The sequence below is a fragment of the Cucurbita moschata genome, unplaced genomic scaffold (assembly GCF_002738365.1).
Source record: "Cucurbita moschata cultivar Rifu unplaced genomic scaffold, Cmos_1.0 Cmo_Scf00005, whole genome shotgun sequence".
In the NCBI taxonomy this organism is placed as follows: Eukaryota; Viridiplantae; Streptophyta; class Magnoliopsida; order Cucurbitales; family Cucurbitaceae; genus Cucurbita; species Cucurbita moschata.
The window spans coordinates 3,113,403-3,132,906 of record NW_019268521.1 but is presented as its reverse complement, the minus strand read 5'-3'; the positions used below and the strand labels follow the sequence as shown (position 1 = coordinate 3,132,906).

The window sequence follows — 19,504 nt, the reverse complement described above, 5'->3', positions numbered from 1 at the left end:
AAAAAAAAAAAAAAAATCCTCCATTTATTTTAAGTTCGTGTTTGTAATTTTGGCAATTTAATTTTTCCTTTCCTTTTCGGGAATTTTATCTTCCTTTTTTTTCTTTCTTTCTTTTCCTTTTTATCCATCAATTTTGGAGATTTCCAATGGCTAATAAATTAATGATTAAGAGAATAAATTATAATAAATTAAAACTTGTGTGATTATGTTGGGATGAGTGAGATAAATTCATTATATTTAATTTTTTGAAAAGTATATGTATAATTAATTATATTAAATTTATTTACATAAAAATAATGATTAAGATTGTTGGCTAAATAAATAAAAAATCCTAAAATTTAAAAAAATAAATAAAAACTTAATTGAATAAAAGCAAAATGAATACCAACCATTAATTATTTGAAGTCCGATCAGAATCAAATAAAAATATTATTTATTTACATAAAATTTTGAAAGCATTCACATAGATTGGAGGTGACGGAATCATATTTTTTCTTCTCTTTATATAAAGCTGATCATCAGCCATGTCTTGAAAGCTGTGCATTCAAACAAGATTTCCATCTTAGAAGAGGTTCAAACAAAGATCTGAGTTCAAAGCTTGAAGCTTCAATTTCAAAGAAATGGGAGCAAGCTTTACAATCCCACGTTCAAAATCTTCCAATGCAACATTACAAGCAATGACTCCCACCATTGTGGAGTGCCACAACAAAGCAGAGTGGACAGCTCGTTTGGAAGCCACAAGGGAAACAAACAAGCTTGTAAGTTTCATACCAACTCTTTATCCCAACATATAGGGATGCATACGCTTTCGGTTTGTGATTTCTTCTTGTGCTGCTGGTTTGGTGTAGATGGTGATTGACTTCACTGCTGCATGGTGTGGACCTTGTCGACAAATGGAGCCGACCATCAAGGAGTTTGCTTCGAGGTTCAAGGATGTTGAGTTCGTCAAAATCGACGTCGATGAGTTGATGGTATGAGCTTTCAATCTTGTTTTGATTCAGTGGATGAGTTTGAACGTGACTGACTGTGTTGAAAAAATGGATGACAACAGGATGTTGCAAAGGAATATGGAGTGGACGCAATGCCAACATTCATACTGATTAAGAAGGGGAAGGTAGTTGATAAGGTGGTCGGCGCCAGGAAGGATGACCTGCAGAAGAAGATTGAGAATCATGGTAAATATTGATGGATGCTCCTCTTGAAGCTTCTCAATAAGCCAGGAAGAACTAGTACTATAGAACAAACTAAAATGGTGTTTATTTTATTATTCCAGCCCTTCTCACTTCTGATATATATATATATATATATATATATATATATATATATATATATATATATATATATATATATATATATATAATATATATATATATATACTATTTCTTAGTGTTAGACATATTCTCACCAGAACTAAGGCAGTATCGTCGCTCATATATATATATATATTCTACTTCTTAGGGTTAGACATATTCTCACCAGAGCCAATGCTGTATCGTCGCCAGCGACGATCCCTCTTCATGGGTTAAGACATATTCTCGCCGAAGCCAAGGCAGCATCGCCACTGAGCGACGATCCCTCTACAGTTTTTGATGGACAAGAAAGTGTTTCTCTATGCTTTCTCCAAACCAGGTTGTTGACATCTTCACGAAAAATGTTTCTCAGCCTCTCTTTGAATTTTTCAAATCCAATCTTCACGTTCGTTCAAATCCGACGCTCAGCTTGCGGTGGAGTGTTAAAAATATTTAGTACTAAATTATAGTTTACCATACATATCATATTTGATGTATTATTATAAGGTGTATATATATATCGATCTAAATACATTTTAGCTCACCATAACTGCCACGTGGTCTCGTTGAGGATGTCGTTTTTTCACCTACAACATTTGCCGGGTAGGTCTAATTTTTCTCGCATTTATAATTATTCTAAAATCAATTATTGATTAAAAATATTTATTTTCTAAAAAAGAATAATGAAAAGCACCATCTTGAAGTCAAAAAAGCACTTACCAAATTGTGCTAATTTATTTATACTTATGCTAAATATGAGAGAATTTCATGACTACATATAATTGGATACTTTTTTTTTTTCCTTCCAATTTCAATTTAAAGATAAATGATATAATTATGGTTAGATGGAGATTTTATTTTCTTTTGGTTCTTAGTGCTCAAAGGCATGCCATTTCTAGTACATCATGTTTGACTACATCCACACCAAATATTCTATTTCTTCCGCTTAATAATTAGCGTCGTTGATCGTTAAGTGGATAAGACATCAATGAATGTCTCAAAAAATCGACGGTTCGATTTTCTATTTCCACAATTGTTGAGCTGGAAAAACACAAAGAATTCAAAAGATCAGTGAATTTCGAGATCGGTGTCTATTAGACGTAAAATTGAAAGTTTAGAGATTGAATAAGCATAAATCTTAAAGTTCTGGGACTCGACATGTAATTTAACCAAAATATGTTTGTAGGGGCATACACGGGTTGGGTTGGGTTGGGTTGGAGAAATCTTTTGGACCAATCCGAAATTTCGGGTTGAGTGGGTTAGTGATCCGAACTACCAGTATAAACTCAATCCTTTATTTTCGTGTTGTGTTTGGGTTGAGTTATTCGTTTTTTTTTAATTATTTAAAAAAATCATATTTATCTACTATCCATTGTTAGATTGATAATTAAAATCTCATAAAACTCAAATATCAAACATTTGGAAGTCACATCATATCACTAATATTAGTTACAGAAGTCAAATATCATCTTAGTAATACTCTTAAAAGTAGGGTAGGGTTGCCTCGGGTTGGGTTGTAACTCTATTCTCAAGTTAATCGAGTTGACCTGACCAAAAAATTATTAATCTGCAACTCGACCCAAATTTTTTGTTTTCCGAACATTCAACCCAACATCTCAAGCCAAAAAGAAAAAAAAAAAAAACCGACCAAACCCAACCTAACCTTTATAATTTGGGTTGGGTGGTCTAGATTGGTCAGGTTCTCGAGTCATATGAACACCTCTATATATTGATACGACCACTCAATAATTTATACTCCAAAATTTTGATAATTTGTATATTTTACACTAATTTTATTGAATTTAAAATTAATGACATAATCATTTTTTAAAAACGTGATGAAATTTGACTTTTTTTTTTTTTTTTTTTTTCTTTTTCAACAATAATCCAAAAGTTTGACAATTTAATTTGTCGTTAATATATTTTAGTCATATTGAAAAAGAATCAAAATGTCTGGTCTTTAACTTCCACGTTGAAATAGATGTCTCATAAAGTAAATTACGTCAAGAATTTGTGCATCCTTTTTGTAACAATTAATTTAATTTATTTTCATAAAGTTTTTTTTTTCCAAAATTTTATAATAAATCAATTATTTTTATATTTCTAAATTTTTAATTAACATTATACTTGTACGACTTGATTAGGTCATCAAATCATCTAAACTCTTAGTTAATATAATAGAGCGCTGAATGATTTGTAACGATAACAGGTCAAACCATATCTAACTAAACGAGGAAGAGCTCTTAATCTCGTCTTACATTACTTTACCACTGTTTGAAAGGCATGACTCTTCCATTCTCGGAATGGTTAGTTGAAAAGAGGGAATCGTAGTTTCACATCCACACCTCTACAGCTACCTTTCATCGGCCAACAAATCCCAGAAACTTCATCAGCTCGACATCAAAAACGCCATTCTTCATGGAGACCGCCACGCCCGAGAACATCCCAGACTAAGAAGAGATCAGCTCGTACTCGTTTCAGTATCTGCCCTTCAGTCCCACCAGCTTCAATCAGAGAATCATTTCTTCCTCGATTATTCCCAATATACCCTGAATCACAACCCGACCTCGACGTATTCAAATGCTATGAATTTATAGGGAAATGGATTACGTCCACTCTTTCATGTACTTTTAAAACACACTTTATAAAATAGTCTTAGGTTTGGTAGGTTTGGGACACGTGTCACAATTAACAACTAGAATCAATTTGACCTAATAGCATATTAAATGTAAATTAAACTAAGTTTGGTATCTTGTTTTAAAATGTGCCACGTGTTTGAAACGTTATAAAATATAATTAATAATTTTCAATAATTAATCCGCTTTAGACCAAAAATAAATAAATAAATAAAAGAAATTAGGTCCAATAATTACCAAATTAAATGGGTATTTTTTTAAATAAAAAAATATTATTTTTATTGGTTTTAGTCAAATCAATAAAATTAATTCAAAGATACCCTAATTGGACTAATTTCTTTTGGTCATTCAAAGATTCCTGTATAAAGAATAATTTTAAATTATGGAATAATTATTGTATTTATTTAAATAAATAAATATTAAAATATAATAAAATATTTATTTCAATTCTAAATATAATAAATTATTTTTTTAAAATAATTAATGCAAATTTATGAATTTTTTAAAATATAATAACTAAAAAAAATTAAATGGTATAAAAATTATCATACGAAGTAGAAAGACGATAAAACACGATATAGTAAGGGGACCGACATAAACGTCTTTATTTTATTCGAATTAATATTAATATAATTTAATTTATTTTTCTCATGGAACCATACAATATGAATGAGAGAGGCAAATAGAGACGTGGAGAATGAGATTATTTGAATAAATTAGAGAATCATATTCTCGTAGGATCATGCCAATCAATTGGGCGTTGGAATTTTTTTATTAATTATTATTATTTTATTAGAGAGACCTAACCAATACTTTTTTTTGTGTTTTTTTTTTAATTTTATTAAATTTAATTAATTTTTTTATAATAAAAAATATTTTTTTAATTTATTTTAACGAGAATAATATGAAATAATGAACTCAATCAAACTCAATTAAGATAGATTAATTCGAATGGTATAAAAACAAAATGTTAATTCCTTCCGGAGTAAAATATATTTGAAATAATTAATTTTCAGATAGTTTTAAATTATTTATAAGAGTCCGTTGGAAAAAAAATATATATATATTAAAATTATTATATATATATATATATATTAAAATTTTAATAATGAACACGATAATTTAGTTTTAGAGGAACTCGTGCACCAACTAAATTCATAAAATTTTAATTTATTTCAACAAAATCAAACGAACTGGGTTGGTTGATTGGATTATCGGGTTTTTTGAATGTCAACTTTCATTACAACGTACATGTCGTAATTTTCAGTCGTTTTTTAAATATATTTTATATTATTTAATTACGTGTTTGGAAGTTTTGATACGAGGTCTCACTTTTCATATTAAAAAAATAATAAAAATAAAAGAAAAATATAAATATGGGTATTAATTTCTACTACTTTCTTAATTATTAAAAAAAAAATAAAAAAAGGGAAAATAACATGAACGTTTAAAAGGGCAGTAAAGGTCATTAAAGATGATGTTAATTTAGACAGATGCATGAGTCAGCGATGAAAACTAGGAAACCTTTTTCGATGCACTTTTATTTCTCTTCCGATTTTGCCCTTTTCATTTTTATTAAAATATTTAAACAAATTTATTATTATTTTTTAAAATTCATAAATTCTCAAGATAAAATATTTTAAAATTTTATGAACCAAATTATTAATTTAACAGCAACAACGTTAAAGTATATCTACGCTTTTAATTTAATTCACTGTAAATTCATGCATTAGGTTACTTTGACCCAATTTATTAAATTTTTAACTTTTACCTTCAAAAACAAAATTGATATTTTTATATTTATATTTTTTTAAATTTAGGGTGTTTAAAAGATAAAATATTAATTTTAATTTAAATAAAAATAAAATAAAATAAAGGTTGAAAATGTAAGACCGCCCCAATATAAGGGTCAAAAACCATTATTGCCTCCTCACTAAAAACAAAAATTAATATTTTAAAAATGAGTAATTTTTAAATTTTAATTTTTTTTTGGGAATATATATATAAATGTATGTATGGATAAGTGCAAATTTTTATTTTTTATTTTTTTGTGAAAATAAGAAGTGAAATTCAAAATTAATAATAATAATAATAATAATAATAATAATAATAATAATAATTCTGAAATTAAAAACGCATCTCGAGAGGTGTCTTTATCCTCTTCTGCTTCTGCAGTTAATGGACAAGAATTGCTCTAACTGGATAGTGTGTGGGAGAGAAAATTAAAAATAAAAATAAAAACTTAAAAACAAATTAAATATATATATATATATATATATATATATGCAATATTTAAAAAAAAATTATAAATATTCTAAAAAATAACCATTTATAATTTTAGATATCAATTTTCGTCTAATATTCTACTGCAGGACTCATGGTCCCGATATATAATATATATTTTTAATATTTTTAAATTTAAAAAAAAAACTCTAACAAATAACTCTTTACAATTTCTAAATTTTTAATATTTTTAAATTTTTTAAAAAAAAACTCTAACAAATAACTCTTTACAATTTTAGATCTCAATTTTTGTCTAACATTTTACAGCAGGACCCATGGTCCCAATATATATATATATATATATATATAAAATTTAAAAATACTGTGAAAAATAACTATTTATAAATTTAGACCTCAATTTTCGTCTAACATTTTAGAGCAGGGCCTATGGTCTCGAGATATATACATATATATATAAAATTTAAAAGTACTGTGAAAAATAACTATTTATAATTTTAGATCTCAATTTTCATCTAATATTTTACCGTGGGACCCATGGTTTCGATATGTATGTATATTTATAATATTTTTAAATTTTTTTAAAAAAAATTAAAAAAAAATTCATCCAACATTTTATGGCGGGGGAGGGTGGGTCCCACTAGACACGTGATTTATACACCTTGTTGCACCACTAATATATATATGTACCCACTGGGGTTCATGTTCTTCACCATTCTAAGAAAATCTCCCATTGTTCATTACAAATTAAGCTTCCTTCTTCTTTTTTCTGCAACTCTTTGAAGCTCGTGTCGGTGGCGCAGTTTCAGTCTGTCAGTGCTTTCAACGTCCTGTGACTTCGGCGCAGAGGAGAATAAAACATTTAATTTAGCAACATTTTGAGTAATTACGGTTTCGAACCGCTCACGTCCCCATTTTCCTTGCTCGCTCTCTGTTTTTAATGGCTACCAACCACCACCATCAACCACTCAACGTCTCGGCTCCGCCGGGTGGCGGCGGAGCCAACGGCGGGTATGATGACGACGGCCGCCCTAAGCGAACTGGTGAGTGGTGGCGGAATTGGGATTTTGGTAAAACTGGGATTTGAGGTCGGGATTTTTAATTTTTTTTTTTTGTTTGTTTTGGTTATAGGGACGGTTTGGACGGCGAGTGCTCATATTATCACGGCGGTTATTGGGTCGGGGGTTTTGTCGTTGGCTTGGGCGACGGCGCAGCTCGGTTGGGTGGCCGGACCTATAGCGATGTTGCTGTTTTCGTTTGTGACTTATTATACTTCCACTCTTCTTGCTGCTTGTTACCGCTCCGGCGACTCTGTCAACGGCAAGCGGAACTATACTTACATGGACGCCGTCCGGAATAACCTCGGTAAGAACAGCCACCGTCTCCGCGGCGGAGCTACCAAATTTTCAGGGGAAAAAAAGGCAAATCTTCTGTGTTTGGGTTAATTTTTTTGAAATTTTTTTATGTTTCTCAGGTGGGTTTAAGGTGAAGTTATGTGGGTTGGTTCAGTATGTGAATCTGTTTGGAGTAGCCATTGGATACACCATAGCTTCATCCATAAGCATGATGTGAGTATCAAATTGTGGAGTTTGGGGGGGTCTTTTGTTGAATTTTTGTTTGAATTTTTGGTTTGGGTTTGAACAGGGCAATCAAGAGATCGAACTGCTTCCATAAAAGTGGAGGGAAGAATCCTTGCCATATGAACAGCAATCCTTATATGATTTCGTTTGGAATTGTGGAGATTTTTCTGTCACAAATTCCAGATTTTGATCAGTTATGGTGGCTCTCCATTGTAGCAGCTGTTATGTCTTTTACTTACTCCATTATTGGACTGATTCTTGGAATCATTCAAGTTGCAGGTCACTTATTTTTTCTTCTTCTTCTTCTTTTTGTTCTTCTTCTTCTTCTTCTCTGAAGATTTAACAATGGTTTCTTTTCAGATAATGGAAGACTCAAGGGCTCTCTTACAGGAGTTAGCATTGGCACTGTTACTGAATCTCAAAAGATATGGAGGAGCTTCCAAGCTCTTGGGGACATAGCTTTTGCCTACTCTTTCTCCATTATCCTCATTGAAATTCAGGTAAAAGAAGATTTTGATACTCGGAGCGAGAGATTTGAACCTGTGATCTCTAAGAAGGGCACGTTTAATAACGTGTCCTTGTTTCAGTTTCCTGTTTGTGTTTCTCCTTCCAAGGAATGGTTGCCTAGGAAACCAGCGATAAACAACAGGAAACAATCGAGACGAATCTCGAGAAACAAGAAACGTTATCAACTGGTCTTTAGGTACTAATTTTGATGGTTTATGAGTTCTAAATTTGGTGTTTTGTTTGTAAATAGGACACAATCAAAGCTCCTCCATCAGAAGCCAAGACAATGAAGAAGGCTACTCTTCTTAGTGTAATAGTGACATCAGTTTTCTACATCCTGTGTGGGTGTATGGGGTATGCAGCCTTTGGAGACTTTGCTCCTGGCAATCTCCTCACTGGTTTCGGCTTCTACAACCCGTTTTGGCTTCTCGACATAGCGAACGTGGCCATTGTTGTCCATCTTGTCGGTGCGTACCAAGTTTTTTGCCAACCGCTCTTTGCCTTCATCGAGAAATTCGCGTCAAACCGATTCCCAGATAGCCAATTCATCAACGAAGACATCAGTATCCCAATCCCAGGCTTTCGCTCCTTGAAACTCAACCTCTTCAGGTTGGTTTGGAGGACAATCTTCGTGATCATCACCACTCTCATCTCGATGCTCCTCCCGTTCTTCAACGACATCGTCGGACTTCTCGGAGCCTTGGGATTTTGGCCTCTCACTGTCTACTTCCCTGTTGAAATGTACATTGCACAAATGAAGATCCCAAAATGGAGCACAAGATGGGTCAGCCTCCAAATTCTCAGCTTGGCTTGCCTCATAATCACTATTGCAGCAGCATCTGGATCTGTAGCTGGAGTTATTCAAGATTCCAAGTCAATTAAGCCTTTTCAAACCATCTACTAATTCAATTCAAAATTTACCTTCGTCATTAAATTATTACTACGCTGCTGAACAAGAACGACCACAAAACAACACCCATAAATGCAATCGCTACTGCACTTCTCTCTTATAGTTTCAGTAACTTTTGTAATGGTTAAATTTCTCTCTTTTTTTAACTGCTGAGTAAGTAGTAAAGTAAGGACCCCATGAAGGAGAGTCTGTAAATGGTGAATCTAACAGATTCACACGTTTCAATCCGAAGACTGTAACTTTTCCTATTTCCTTAAGGAAATTAGAGTATTCACATGGAAAGTTTCATCTATTTGAAATTTATTGCTTTCCCCACCTTTTTTCCCTTTTAGTCCCTTCATTCTATTCTTTAATGGAAGAAACTATTGGGTATATCAGTCAAATTATAAGATTAGAAGTATGATTCTAAAGTTAAGAAGTTATAGAAAGTAATTTACACCAAATGAAATCTCCTTCAATAGAGGAAAAGTTCTCCTTTTTTCAATCTCTTCTATACCCTATTCCATCAATGTCCATTGGAACTAAAAAAATGCACAATAATAATCATTTCATGGAAGATATGGAACTACTTTATGGGCACCATTGGAAGTGCGCATGGGAAATTCTATGCATCCATTTTATGGGAACTTAGTACCTTTTAAGGGCACCATTGAAAGTGCACATTTGCCCCATTTTGCATAGCTCAAATGGGAAAATGTTCTTGTGGACCATTCAATCCTTGCAAATGGAACCATATGATTCAGTTGACTAAAATAGTGGATGAGATCACGTGAGATCCCACCTCGATTATAGAGAGGAATGAAACATTTCTTATAAAGGTGTGGAAACCTCTCCCTAGCAGACACGTTTTTAAAATCATGAGACTGACAGCGATACGTAACGGGTCAAAGCAGACAATATCTGCTAGCAGTGAGTTTGGGCTGTTACAAAATGTTATCAGAGTCAAACACCGGGCGGTGTGCCAGCAAGAACGTTGGGTGGACTGTGAGATCCCACACCGGTTGGAGAGGGGAACAAAGCATTCTTTATAAGGATGTGGAAATCTCTCCCTAGCAGACGCGTTTTAAAAACCGTGAGACTGATGACAATACACAACGGGTAAAAGCGGACAATATCTGCTAACGATAGGTTTGAGCAGTTTCAGATCAAAATATATTATATATCCAATTGCCAAGTACCAAGTTTAAGAAGATCTTAGATAAAGATTAATAAGCAAAAACAAGACATTAGGGGTAAAAGTAAAATTTTACCTGAGCAAGTAGACATACATTTATGCTAACAGTTTGATTGTGCAGTGATGAGAAATGACAAACAACTTAGGAACAATTCAATTGAAAAAGCAACTCCTACATAATATTTTAAGCGGAAAAAGCTCTTGCTGTCTTTGCCAAGAGAAGGAAGGAAAGAAAGAAAAGGCTCTTGCTCGTGACTCTTTTTTGTTTGTTTCTTTGATATTTTGTTTTCCTTCCCAACTTTTTTGACTTTTATGGTTACATGATTGCTACCACTCTTGGAATAGCGACCACAAACTTTTTGTGACATGTTTCCAACATTGTTTACACTGCGGTATGTTTCATAGGTTTTGAGGCAAGTTTTTGAAAGTTCATATTTAATTCATGGATGTTTACGTGTTAAAAACCTACATAAACTATGCAATTTTATTGTTTTCTTTTAGTTTGTTTGGATCACGAATATTATATGATGAGTTATCTGATTGTTACAAATCTTGGACTTAAAACGTTTAGGAGAGAGTTTTAGGCGTTTAAGACAACTATAGGTTGCTTGTGGGATCCGTCCAGTGATCTTTTGGATTCTCTTGGCATTAAGCATTAGCAAAATGGAGGAAGATCAGTTCAGTAAGCAGCTTGGAAAACTCAAGCTAACTGAAGAGGAAGAAGGAAAGGTGGTTGATGTTGAAGATAATGATATAGATGAATCTGATGAAGTCCTAGAGAACGCTTCAGCTTGTAAGATCTTAACCAACAAGATTATCAATGTCAAGGTCGTTAAAACGCTAATGCCGAAAATATGTAACTTGTGGAAAGAAATCTCTACATTTGTAAGTTCAGAAATGAAAAGGGAAAAAACAGAATTATGGAATTTTATGAATCTCTAATTGTTTGGGATCCGATAGCGTATAGCCGTTTGGCCTCGCTCGAATTTAGGTACACTTCATTTTGGATTTATTTCCATAAGCTTCCTATGGTAATTCAGTAGGCAGTGTCAAAAAAGTTGATACTGATAATTATTGGAAAATATTGGGGAAGGACTTTAAGGGTCAGAGTGGCGAGAAGTGAGCCCGGTAAACAGGATTTAAAAGATCTCTGCACTGCTGAGGAAAATCATGGCAGAGAAAAAGAAGTGGTTTCTGCAAGTAACAAAACAACTGTGCTTTGAAATTCATTTTGACCAAAGGAGCTCGCCGAACGCCATGAAAATCCTCGAACCAATCTTAGCCACGAGGTTCATGGGCATAAACCCCTTCTGGCATTCATATCTAAGACTCGTATACAAGAGAATTCGATTGACAAACTAAAAAGTGACATTGGTTTTGAGTGTTGTTTTTGTGTTGATAGCAAGGGTTTAAATGGTGGGGTTATGCACTTTTGGAACCAGGAAACTGAGGCCTTGGTATGCTCTTTCTCAAAAGGGTCATATTGATGTGGTGATTAAGGATCAAGGATGGATGGTGGCGGTTTACGAGATTATATGGAAACCTAAAGATGAATCATTGGCAGACTTTTGTGGCATCTCCTACAACTTTTAAATGATTTGTCTAACCTTCCTTGGGCTATGCTAAACTAAAAGATAAGCTGTTTTCGCCTCCCAAACAGCTTGTGTGAGGATATAAATCGTTTATGAACCAGATTTTTGGTGGGATTTTTCTGTTGGTTCAAAGAAAGCTCATTTGTTGAGCTGGAAAAAGCTCTGTACTTGCAAGGAGTGTGAGGGGATGGGGTTCAGGGATTTTAAATCTTCTAATCAAGCTATGTTTCCCAAACAAAACTGAAGGATCAACAAAAACCCTGAAAGCCTGTCTGCTAGGTACCTTAAAAGACTGAAACTTCTTAAGAGCCCCCTATAACCCATCTTGTACCTGGAGAAGTGTTGTGAGATCCCACATTGGTTGGAGAGGAGAACGAACCATTCTTTATAAAGGTGTAGAAACCTGTTATGAACCAAGAGACATCAATCATACAATATACTTCAATGTACTGTTGAAATTATTAAAAGATATTTCAATTCATGCCACATTGAAGAAGAATGGAGTTTCATGGAGTTTCATGTTATAAATTTTGGGTAGATTACAATATAGAGTAATTTAGAGTTATTGTATTTCATTAATATATTTTAAGACTTTTTATTTACTTTAGGTTACAATTACATAATGGTTAATTATGGTCATAAAGTATGAATGTTGCAACTCTTGGAATGTCTTTAATAGTTTCATTTTGAGGTTATATAAAACCATGTAGGTTGTATCTGTAAGTAGACTTGGAAAATATAGTAAAAGGAGCATTTGTGCTTTCTTTAGCCAATGGCTAAGTTTCTTTGCAATTCTATGTAGTTTAGGTTGCATATAGAATCATTCAAGCTCGACGTGATCAATCTTGCTTATGGAGTGATTCAAATCTCAAACAAGTGTTCTTGCATTGAAATATTTGATCAACAAGAATTATTCAAGCTAAACATGGTCGATCTTGCTTGTGAAGTGATTCGAATCTCAAACAATGTTCTTGCCTTGAGATATTCAATCAACAAGGTAATCCGAATCTTGCTCCCCTTGTAGTGATTCCTTAACTTATTATAAGGGTGTGGAAATCTCTCCCTAGCAAAAGCGTTTTAAAACCTTGAGGGAAAACCTAAAGAGGACAATATCTGCTAGCGGTGGGATTGGGTTGTTACAAATGGTATCAAAACCAGGCACCAGGCGGTGTGCCAGCGAGGACGGCCCCCAAGGTGGGGTGGATTGCGAGATCCCACATTAGTTAGAGAGGAGAACAAATCATTCCTTATAAGGGTGTGGAAACCTCTCCCTAGTAGACGCATTTTAAAACCTTGAGGGGAAGCCCATAAGGGAAAGCCCAAAGAGGACAATATCTGCTAGCGGTGGGCTTGAGCTTGGGCTGTTACAAGTATATTGTGGGGTCGAGATCTTTTTCTAATAATCTATCGTTGGAAAGTTGGAAATGGGAGGTATATTGACATTGTCAATGATTCGTGGATTGACAGAACAGGTTCATGTAAACCAATGGGAAAAACTCTCTAAAGAAAAAAATGGTGCTGCAACTTTTGGATGATAGAAACAACAGGAACGAGTAACTTTGTCGCTCAATATTTGATTCCCCACAATCAGAAAGGGTGGCCAGAAAGATGAAGTTATTTAGAGCCTTGACAAGAAGGGTGTCCTCTCGATCAAAAGAACTAACCACCTTGCACGTTTTCAGATGATATTCCAAGACTTAAAGGCTCAGTATCTCTATGTGCAGGAAAAAGCAGGAAGATGCTCCTCATGTTACTTGGAATTGTAGCAACTCCAAACCAATTTGGTTTGCATTCCTTCCACAATCTTACAATTTGTTTGGTTTTTGTGGGGATCTTGGAGTGCTAAAGACTATCAGAATCGGTTTCAAGCTAATTCAAGCATTTTCAATTTGGAATTACCACAACAAGATTAATTCAATTGGTTTCCCTCCAGTTTTTCATCATTTGTTCCTAGTTATTGATAAATCTTCGACAAATTCAATTAGAAGCTGAGATTCTTACCTGAAGTCAGTTTCGAGAGAGATCCCACCGAGTCTGTTCGTAGGTCTCCTCCGCCAGAAAACGTCTGGAAGCTCAATATGGATGCTTCTTGGAACGTTTCGCTCGATCGTGGTTCATTACTCCGCTGGTTCTTCGATCTGCGCTGCCTCAAAAGAGCTCAAGAAAGCTTGGTCGATTCATGCTCTGGAAGCTGCTGCGGTTCTTGAGAAGTTATCCTCCATTGTTGATAATTTCAACGCTCACAGGATACCTATTGTGATTGAATCGGATTCCTCAAAGATTATTAACCTCCTGAATGAGGTTGAGGTTGATTTAACCGAGACAAAAAGAAAAAGAAAAAACCTCATCAATGAGATCTCAGCGTCGGTCGGCTCTTTTTAGCTCTATTGCTTCTGTGTTCTTGTGCAGGGATTGCCAGTTGGAGACTTCGTTGCGGTGGTCGGTTACCAGTTCGAGGTCGATTCCGCCGTTCTGAAATTCTGTTTCGCCGTCGCCACCATCGTTCTCGTGCTACCACTGATACCGAGCGGGCCGGGTTTGGGCTATTTTATTGGGCCCAAAAGATCATGGGCTTTAAGAGAAAGTGGGCTGAAGTATAGGCCTAGATGTCGCGTGGGCTTGGTTTTGGGCTTTTTTGTTTAACCCATTTGAAGCATAGAGATTTACAACGAAACCCATCCAATTTGAGTACCTCCGAGTAGTTCCACCTATAAAATTATTGACCTCTCGAGATATAGTAATATAAACAAGATTAAATTGTTTCAAGCACTGACATAACCAAAAATGTCCCTTGTTTCAAAGAGATGACGGGTTATTCACATTTCAAAGACAAATTGAAAGTTAAGCAATGATAATTCTAAGGATGTTCGAGAAAAAAATAGAGATGTGAGATCACATCGATTGGAGAGAGAAATGAGTGCAACGAGAACACTAGGCCTCAAATGGAATCGAGTGCATTGTAATATCTCACATTAGTTGAAGAAGAGATGTGTAGAAACTTGAGGGAAAGCCCAGAAGTGAGTACAAAGAAACAATATCTACTAAATGTGAGTTCGGACGGTTACAAATGTCTACATTACTCGTAATTAATTTCATAGATGGTGAATGAACAGAGGTAAAAAGGGTAAAAGAGAAGCAAATTCACCACAATTAATTCTTTTAACCATCTTGCTCTTCCTGAAATCTAATAGCAACATCAAGGGAAAGCACATCCAGAGGGTAAAAAACAGAAGAAGAAGAAGAAAAATGGAAGCAATTCCATCAGTAACTTTCTCCCCTTTACTTCTTCTGTTCTTTTAACCCTTTTTACATCTAATTCAATGAAACTACAATCCCTACTACTATTGCCTCAGGTTAATTTCCCTTCTTTTTGCTCCCAAAAAAGGAAAAGGGTTAAAGAAAAGAACAACTCTTTCTCATGGAATATGATCATTTTTCATTTACCTGCCCCTTCTTTCTTCTTTTCATGGCTGCACAAATCATCAATTAGTTCAAGTAATCTTCTACCAAACTCACCCTAATCCAGAGCTGGATCCAGTAACTGGCCTCATCATTGGGTGACTAAGAGAAGGCTGTGCATTGGTTGGACCATTGAACATGGCATTAGAAGAAGTCGTGGCGGGCTGCTGCTGCTGCTGCTGCTGCTGCTGAATTGCCGATAAGGGTAGCCTTTGCCCTAAACCGAACATCGACTGTCGGGGCATGTACGACATGTGGGGGTGAAGTGGTTGGTTGTTGTTATACCCCGAAACGCTCGGCTGTGAAGCTGGAGGTGAGATCATATTCTGCCTACTGTTTGTGTTATTGTTGTTGACCATGGAAGGGATAACGCCCGGTAAACTTGCAGGTGACGAAACTCCAGCAGCAGTTCCGAATTGGATACCTAACATTCTTGCTCGCTCTGCAACAAGCCTCTGCCTTGTCCTCTCAACTTGTTCGCATTCCTTCATTAAGAAGGTTTCTACTTCTGCAAATTGCTTCAGCTTCAGCTCCAGTCTTCTTAACTGTTGCATAAATTTAGATAAAACAATGAACATTTACTCAAGTTTCAACCTTTCCAACAAACAACAGACTGTCGTTCTATCCAAATTTGAAAAATATACCAGGCGATCGTCTAGCGAAACGTTCGTTATTCGATTTACTTCAAAAAAAATTATGGCCTAAACTTATGAACAGGCTTTTAACCGATAAAACACTGCCACGTTTAGTTGCAAAAGTAAGAACAGGGAAATTTTGGTAAAAATGGTAAAATATAATGCACGCATGTTCAAAAACCCTTTGTCAGTCATTTCTTAAATGCATCATGACTAACCAATTGAAGCATCATGACTAACCAATTGAAGTCAACAAGTAGTGGTTTTGTGAGATCCCACATCGGTTGGGGAGGAGAACGAAATATTCTTTATAAGGGTGTGGAAACCTCTCCCTAGCATACGCGTTTTAAAAACCTTGAGGGGAAGTCTAGAAGGAAAAGCCCAAAGAGAACAATATCTGCTACCGATGGGCTTAGGTTGTTACAAATGGTATCAAAGTGTCTAGGGTGATGTGCCAGTGAGGAGACTGAGCCTCGAAGGGGAATGGACACAAAGCGGTGTGCTAGCAAGGACACTGGGCCTCGAAGAGGGGTGGACTGGGGGGTCCCACATCGATTAGAGAAAGAAACAAGTATCAACGAGAACGCTGGACCCCGAAGGGGAGTGGATTGTGAGATCCCACATCGGTTGGGGAGAAGAACAAAACATTTTTTATAAAGATGTGGAAACCTCTCCCTAGCAAACGAGTTTTAAAACCCTTGAGGGGAACCCCAGAAGAAAAAGTCCAAAGAGGATAATATCTTGTAAATATTTCAGAGTCAATGTGTAGAGTTCAAGCAGAACATTAACTATAAACGTATAGAACTAAGTTTCACACAAATTTAAAAAATTATAACAGTGATACCTGGTGATTTATAATATTGGCAGACAAACGTTGGATTTCTCGTTCTTCGTGATCAGCAAACAATTTCGCCTTCGTTGCAGCAGCAGCCAGGCCTGCTTTTGCTGCAACTTTAACTCGTTCAGAAGATAATTGTGTTACCTCAGGCTCAGCCTTGTTCTCATCTGAATTTGACCACATGTATTGCATAAATTTCCGAGTAACATAAAACATTCGTCAAGAAAGAAAACAAGAACAAGTAAAAGTCATTCTCAAACCAAACCTTTTTGTTCAACTGAATTTGGAAGTTCTCCATAAGAGCCACTGTCTCTGCCATGTGTGATGTCGACGTTCGTCCTTCATATTGAAAAGGAAATTTCAATTTTGAAATAAATCGTGATTTTAAGAAAGAACTGATGCAACTGCATTATAATACATAGTGACGTCCACAAGATTAACTCTGGGAAATTGGAACCTGCTTCTACCTCTTCCTATCCCTCAGTAAAACACACATACATGCACAAGCTCCATTTTGTGTACGGGTGTTTTTTCTTTTTTTCTTTTTTTTTGGTGGGATAAATCTAGTCTCAACATATATAGGCAGTAAAACAAGGTTTCCCATGAAAAACAGTTCATTGCAATGGGATCAACTGCAGAATCATTACCGACAGTCTTAGCATCAGATAAGAGTTAAAATCAATGAACGAGTCTTTAAACCCTTGCAGTAGCAGATAGGAAATTGGTCATTGAACGTTAGACAGGAAGAGAGGCATCTCTTGGATAAATAAAACTAAACAGCCCAAGCTATGCACCACCAAGCCCAAGCCTACCGCTAACAAATATTGTCTTTTTTGGGTTTTCCCTTTTAGGCTTCCCCTCGAGATTTTAAAACGCGTTTGCTAGGGAGAGGTTTTCACACCCTTATAAGGAATGCTTCGTTCCATTTTCCAACCGATGTGAGATCTCACAATCTACCTTCCTTGGGCTTCCTTGGGGCCTAGTGTCCCCACTTGGGACACTGCTTGGTGATTGACTCTAATACCATTAGTCACAACCCAAGCCCACCGCTAACCGATACTGTCCTCTTTGGGTTTTCCCTTATGGGTTTCCCCTCAAGGTTTTAAAACGGGTCTGCTAGGGAGAGGTTTTCACACCCTTGTAAGGAATGCTTCGTTCTCCTCTCCAACCGATATGGGATCTCACAATCCACCCCTCTTGCGGGCTCAACGTCCCCACTGGCACACCGCCCGGTGATTGGCTCTAATACCATTTGTAATAGCTCAAGCCCACCGCTAACAGATATTGTCCTCTTTGAGCTTTCCCTTCTGGGCTTCTCCCTCAAAGTTCTAAAACGTGTCTGCTAGGGAGATGTTTTCACACCCTTATAAGGAATGTTCATTCCCCTCTCCAACCGATGTGGAATCTCACAGATTCTCAGATTCTAAATGGATAGAGTGTTGTAATATTTTGCAGTTACTGAAAAAACAATGTTGAGATTAAATATTAACATCATTTGTTGAAGAAAAGTTTCCAAGAAAGAAAATACCTATTGGCGTTTACAGAACCCTCCCTTTGAAAGATGCTCCCGGAAGAAGCTACACTGTCCTCAGATAAAGCAGCTAAGGATGCATGAGCACATGATGCAGCAACTCTTGGTCCAACAGCAGATGCGAGAAAAGCAACCTTGTAAATGTCCAAAAGTTAGATCAATTCCAACGCTATTTACAAAATGAACTACTCATTTAAGAAACTCGAGCCCTATATCTAAAGAGAAGCTCATAGTCAGAGTTCTTTGCGTTAGATATAAAGCAATATGAAATGGAAATGAAGAGCCAAAATCTCAATGGAAGTGGCTCCTTAGCAGTATAATATGTTAATTGGAAATTGAAGAGGTTGGGAATATAGGCAATGCTATCAAGGGACAGCAGATAAGCCATCTATGGTGGTGGAAACGGCAGCATTTCAAGATATTACCCAGTCTATTATTTACTGAGATAAGACTGGACTCAACAGTAAAATTTTGTATTCTAGTTGAAGGTAAGAATTAAGATAGGAAGAAGGAATAGAGCTCAACGTCCTCTTTCCGTTTTCTTCATTTCTTTTCAATGATCATAGTGAGAGTCAAGCCAATTCAAAGGCACCTCGCTCGACTAATCTTCTAGACAACCTCCTTACCCTATTCTGTATCGACATGTAACTACCATATTTTAAACTATAACATCAGAGAATCTGACTTGCCTACACCTGCCCATTTGAAACAATCCCTCGGTGTTTGTATTCCGATATCTTGAGTGAATTCTTATTACTCACAGGCTACTAATACGAGTACTACAACTAATCCACTCCAGGTCTCAAACAGCTTCAAACAGGGCTAGCCTCCTCACTGCTGTTCCCTGCTTAATTGTCTTATACTCATTATTCCAAATCATCAACCAGGACATACTTTTTCTACCTCTATTAGTTATTCCCATAAACGAGTCAGCTGACACAATGGAATGATGGCACAACAAAAGAAAATAAGTAGATAGCAGAAAAATTTACTGGAGAGGGGTGATCTATGATAAAGGAACATGGCGGAACTAGATGCTTCGGAGTTCGGCAAAAATATGAAATATTATAGTTTTGCACTGGTTTTTTTTTTTTTTTTTTTTAACATGGTTT

The 19,504-nt window shown here is 35.6% G+C and overlaps 3 protein-coding genes across 3 annotated transcripts in view; 2 read left to right on the top strand and 1 right to left on the bottom strand.

Moving 5' to 3' along the window:
* The first annotated feature begins 527 nt into the window (after nt 1-527).
* LOC111442762 (thioredoxin H4-like) lies at nt 528-1,293 on the top strand. The gene is made up of 3 exons (XM_023080274.1): nt 528-758; nt 849-971; nt 1,052-1,293. The coding sequence occupies exons 1-3, from the start codon at nt 621-623 to the stop codon at nt 1,184-1,186; spliced, it is 396 nt and encodes a 131-aa protein (XP_022936042.1). The 5' UTR covers nt 528-620; the 3' UTR covers nt 1,187-1,293.
* Nucleotides 1,294-6,871: 5,578 nt separating this feature from the next.
* Nucleotides 6,872-9,476, top strand: LOC111442761 (amino acid permease 3-like). The gene is made up of 6 exons (XM_023080272.1): nt 6,872-7,209; nt 7,298-7,531; nt 7,641-7,734; nt 7,811-8,025; nt 8,107-8,246; nt 8,504-9,476. The coding sequence occupies exons 1-6, from the start codon at nt 7,107-7,109 to the stop codon at nt 9,155-9,157; spliced, it is 1,440 nt and encodes a 479-aa protein (XP_022936040.1). The 5' UTR covers nt 6,872-7,106; the 3' UTR covers nt 9,158-9,476.
* A 5,593-nt stretch (nt 9,477-15,069) lies between these two features.
* LOC111442760 (SWI/SNF complex subunit SWI3C-like) overlaps nt 15,070-19,504 on the bottom strand; it is an 8,368-nt gene continuing 3,933 nt past the window's right edge. The window contains exons 6-9 of the mRNA XM_023080271.1: nt 18,390-18,526; nt 17,127-17,200; nt 16,868-17,028; nt 15,070-15,933 (exon numbers count right to left, since the gene is read on the bottom strand). Coding sequence (XP_022936039.1) covers nt 15,442-15,933; nt 16,868-17,028; nt 17,127-17,200; nt 18,390-18,526 — 864 coding nt within the window. The 3' untranslated portion in view covers nt 15,070-15,441. The remainder of the gene's footprint in view (nt 15,934-16,867; nt 17,029-17,126; nt 17,201-18,389; nt 18,527-19,504) is intronic.

Bases quoted from the DNA above. Each gene is read 5' to 3' on its own strand.
- LOC111442761 (XM_023080272.1), top strand. From the start codon at position 7,107: ATGGCTACCAACCACCACCATCAACCACTCAACGTCTCGGCTCCGCCG. The intron at 8,026-8,106 runs GTCACTTATTTT...GTTTCTTTTCAG, and splicing joins TGGAATCATTCAAGTTGCAG to ATAATGGAAGACTCAAGGGC. The intron at 8,247-8,503 runs GTAAAAGAAGAT...GTTTGTAAATAG, and splicing joins TTATCCTCATTGAAATTCAG to GACACAATCAAAGCTCCTCC.
- LOC111442762 (XM_023080274.1), top strand. From the start codon at position 621: ATGGGAGCAAGCTTTACAATCCCACGTTCAAAATCTTCCAATGCAACA. The intron at 759-848 runs GTAAGTTTCATA...GGTTTGGTGTAG, and splicing joins CAAGGGAAACAAACAAGCTT to ATGGTGATTGACTTCACTGC. The intron at 972-1,051 runs GTATGAGCTTTC...GGATGACAACAG, and splicing joins TCGACGTCGATGAGTTGATG to GATGTTGCAAAGGAATATGG.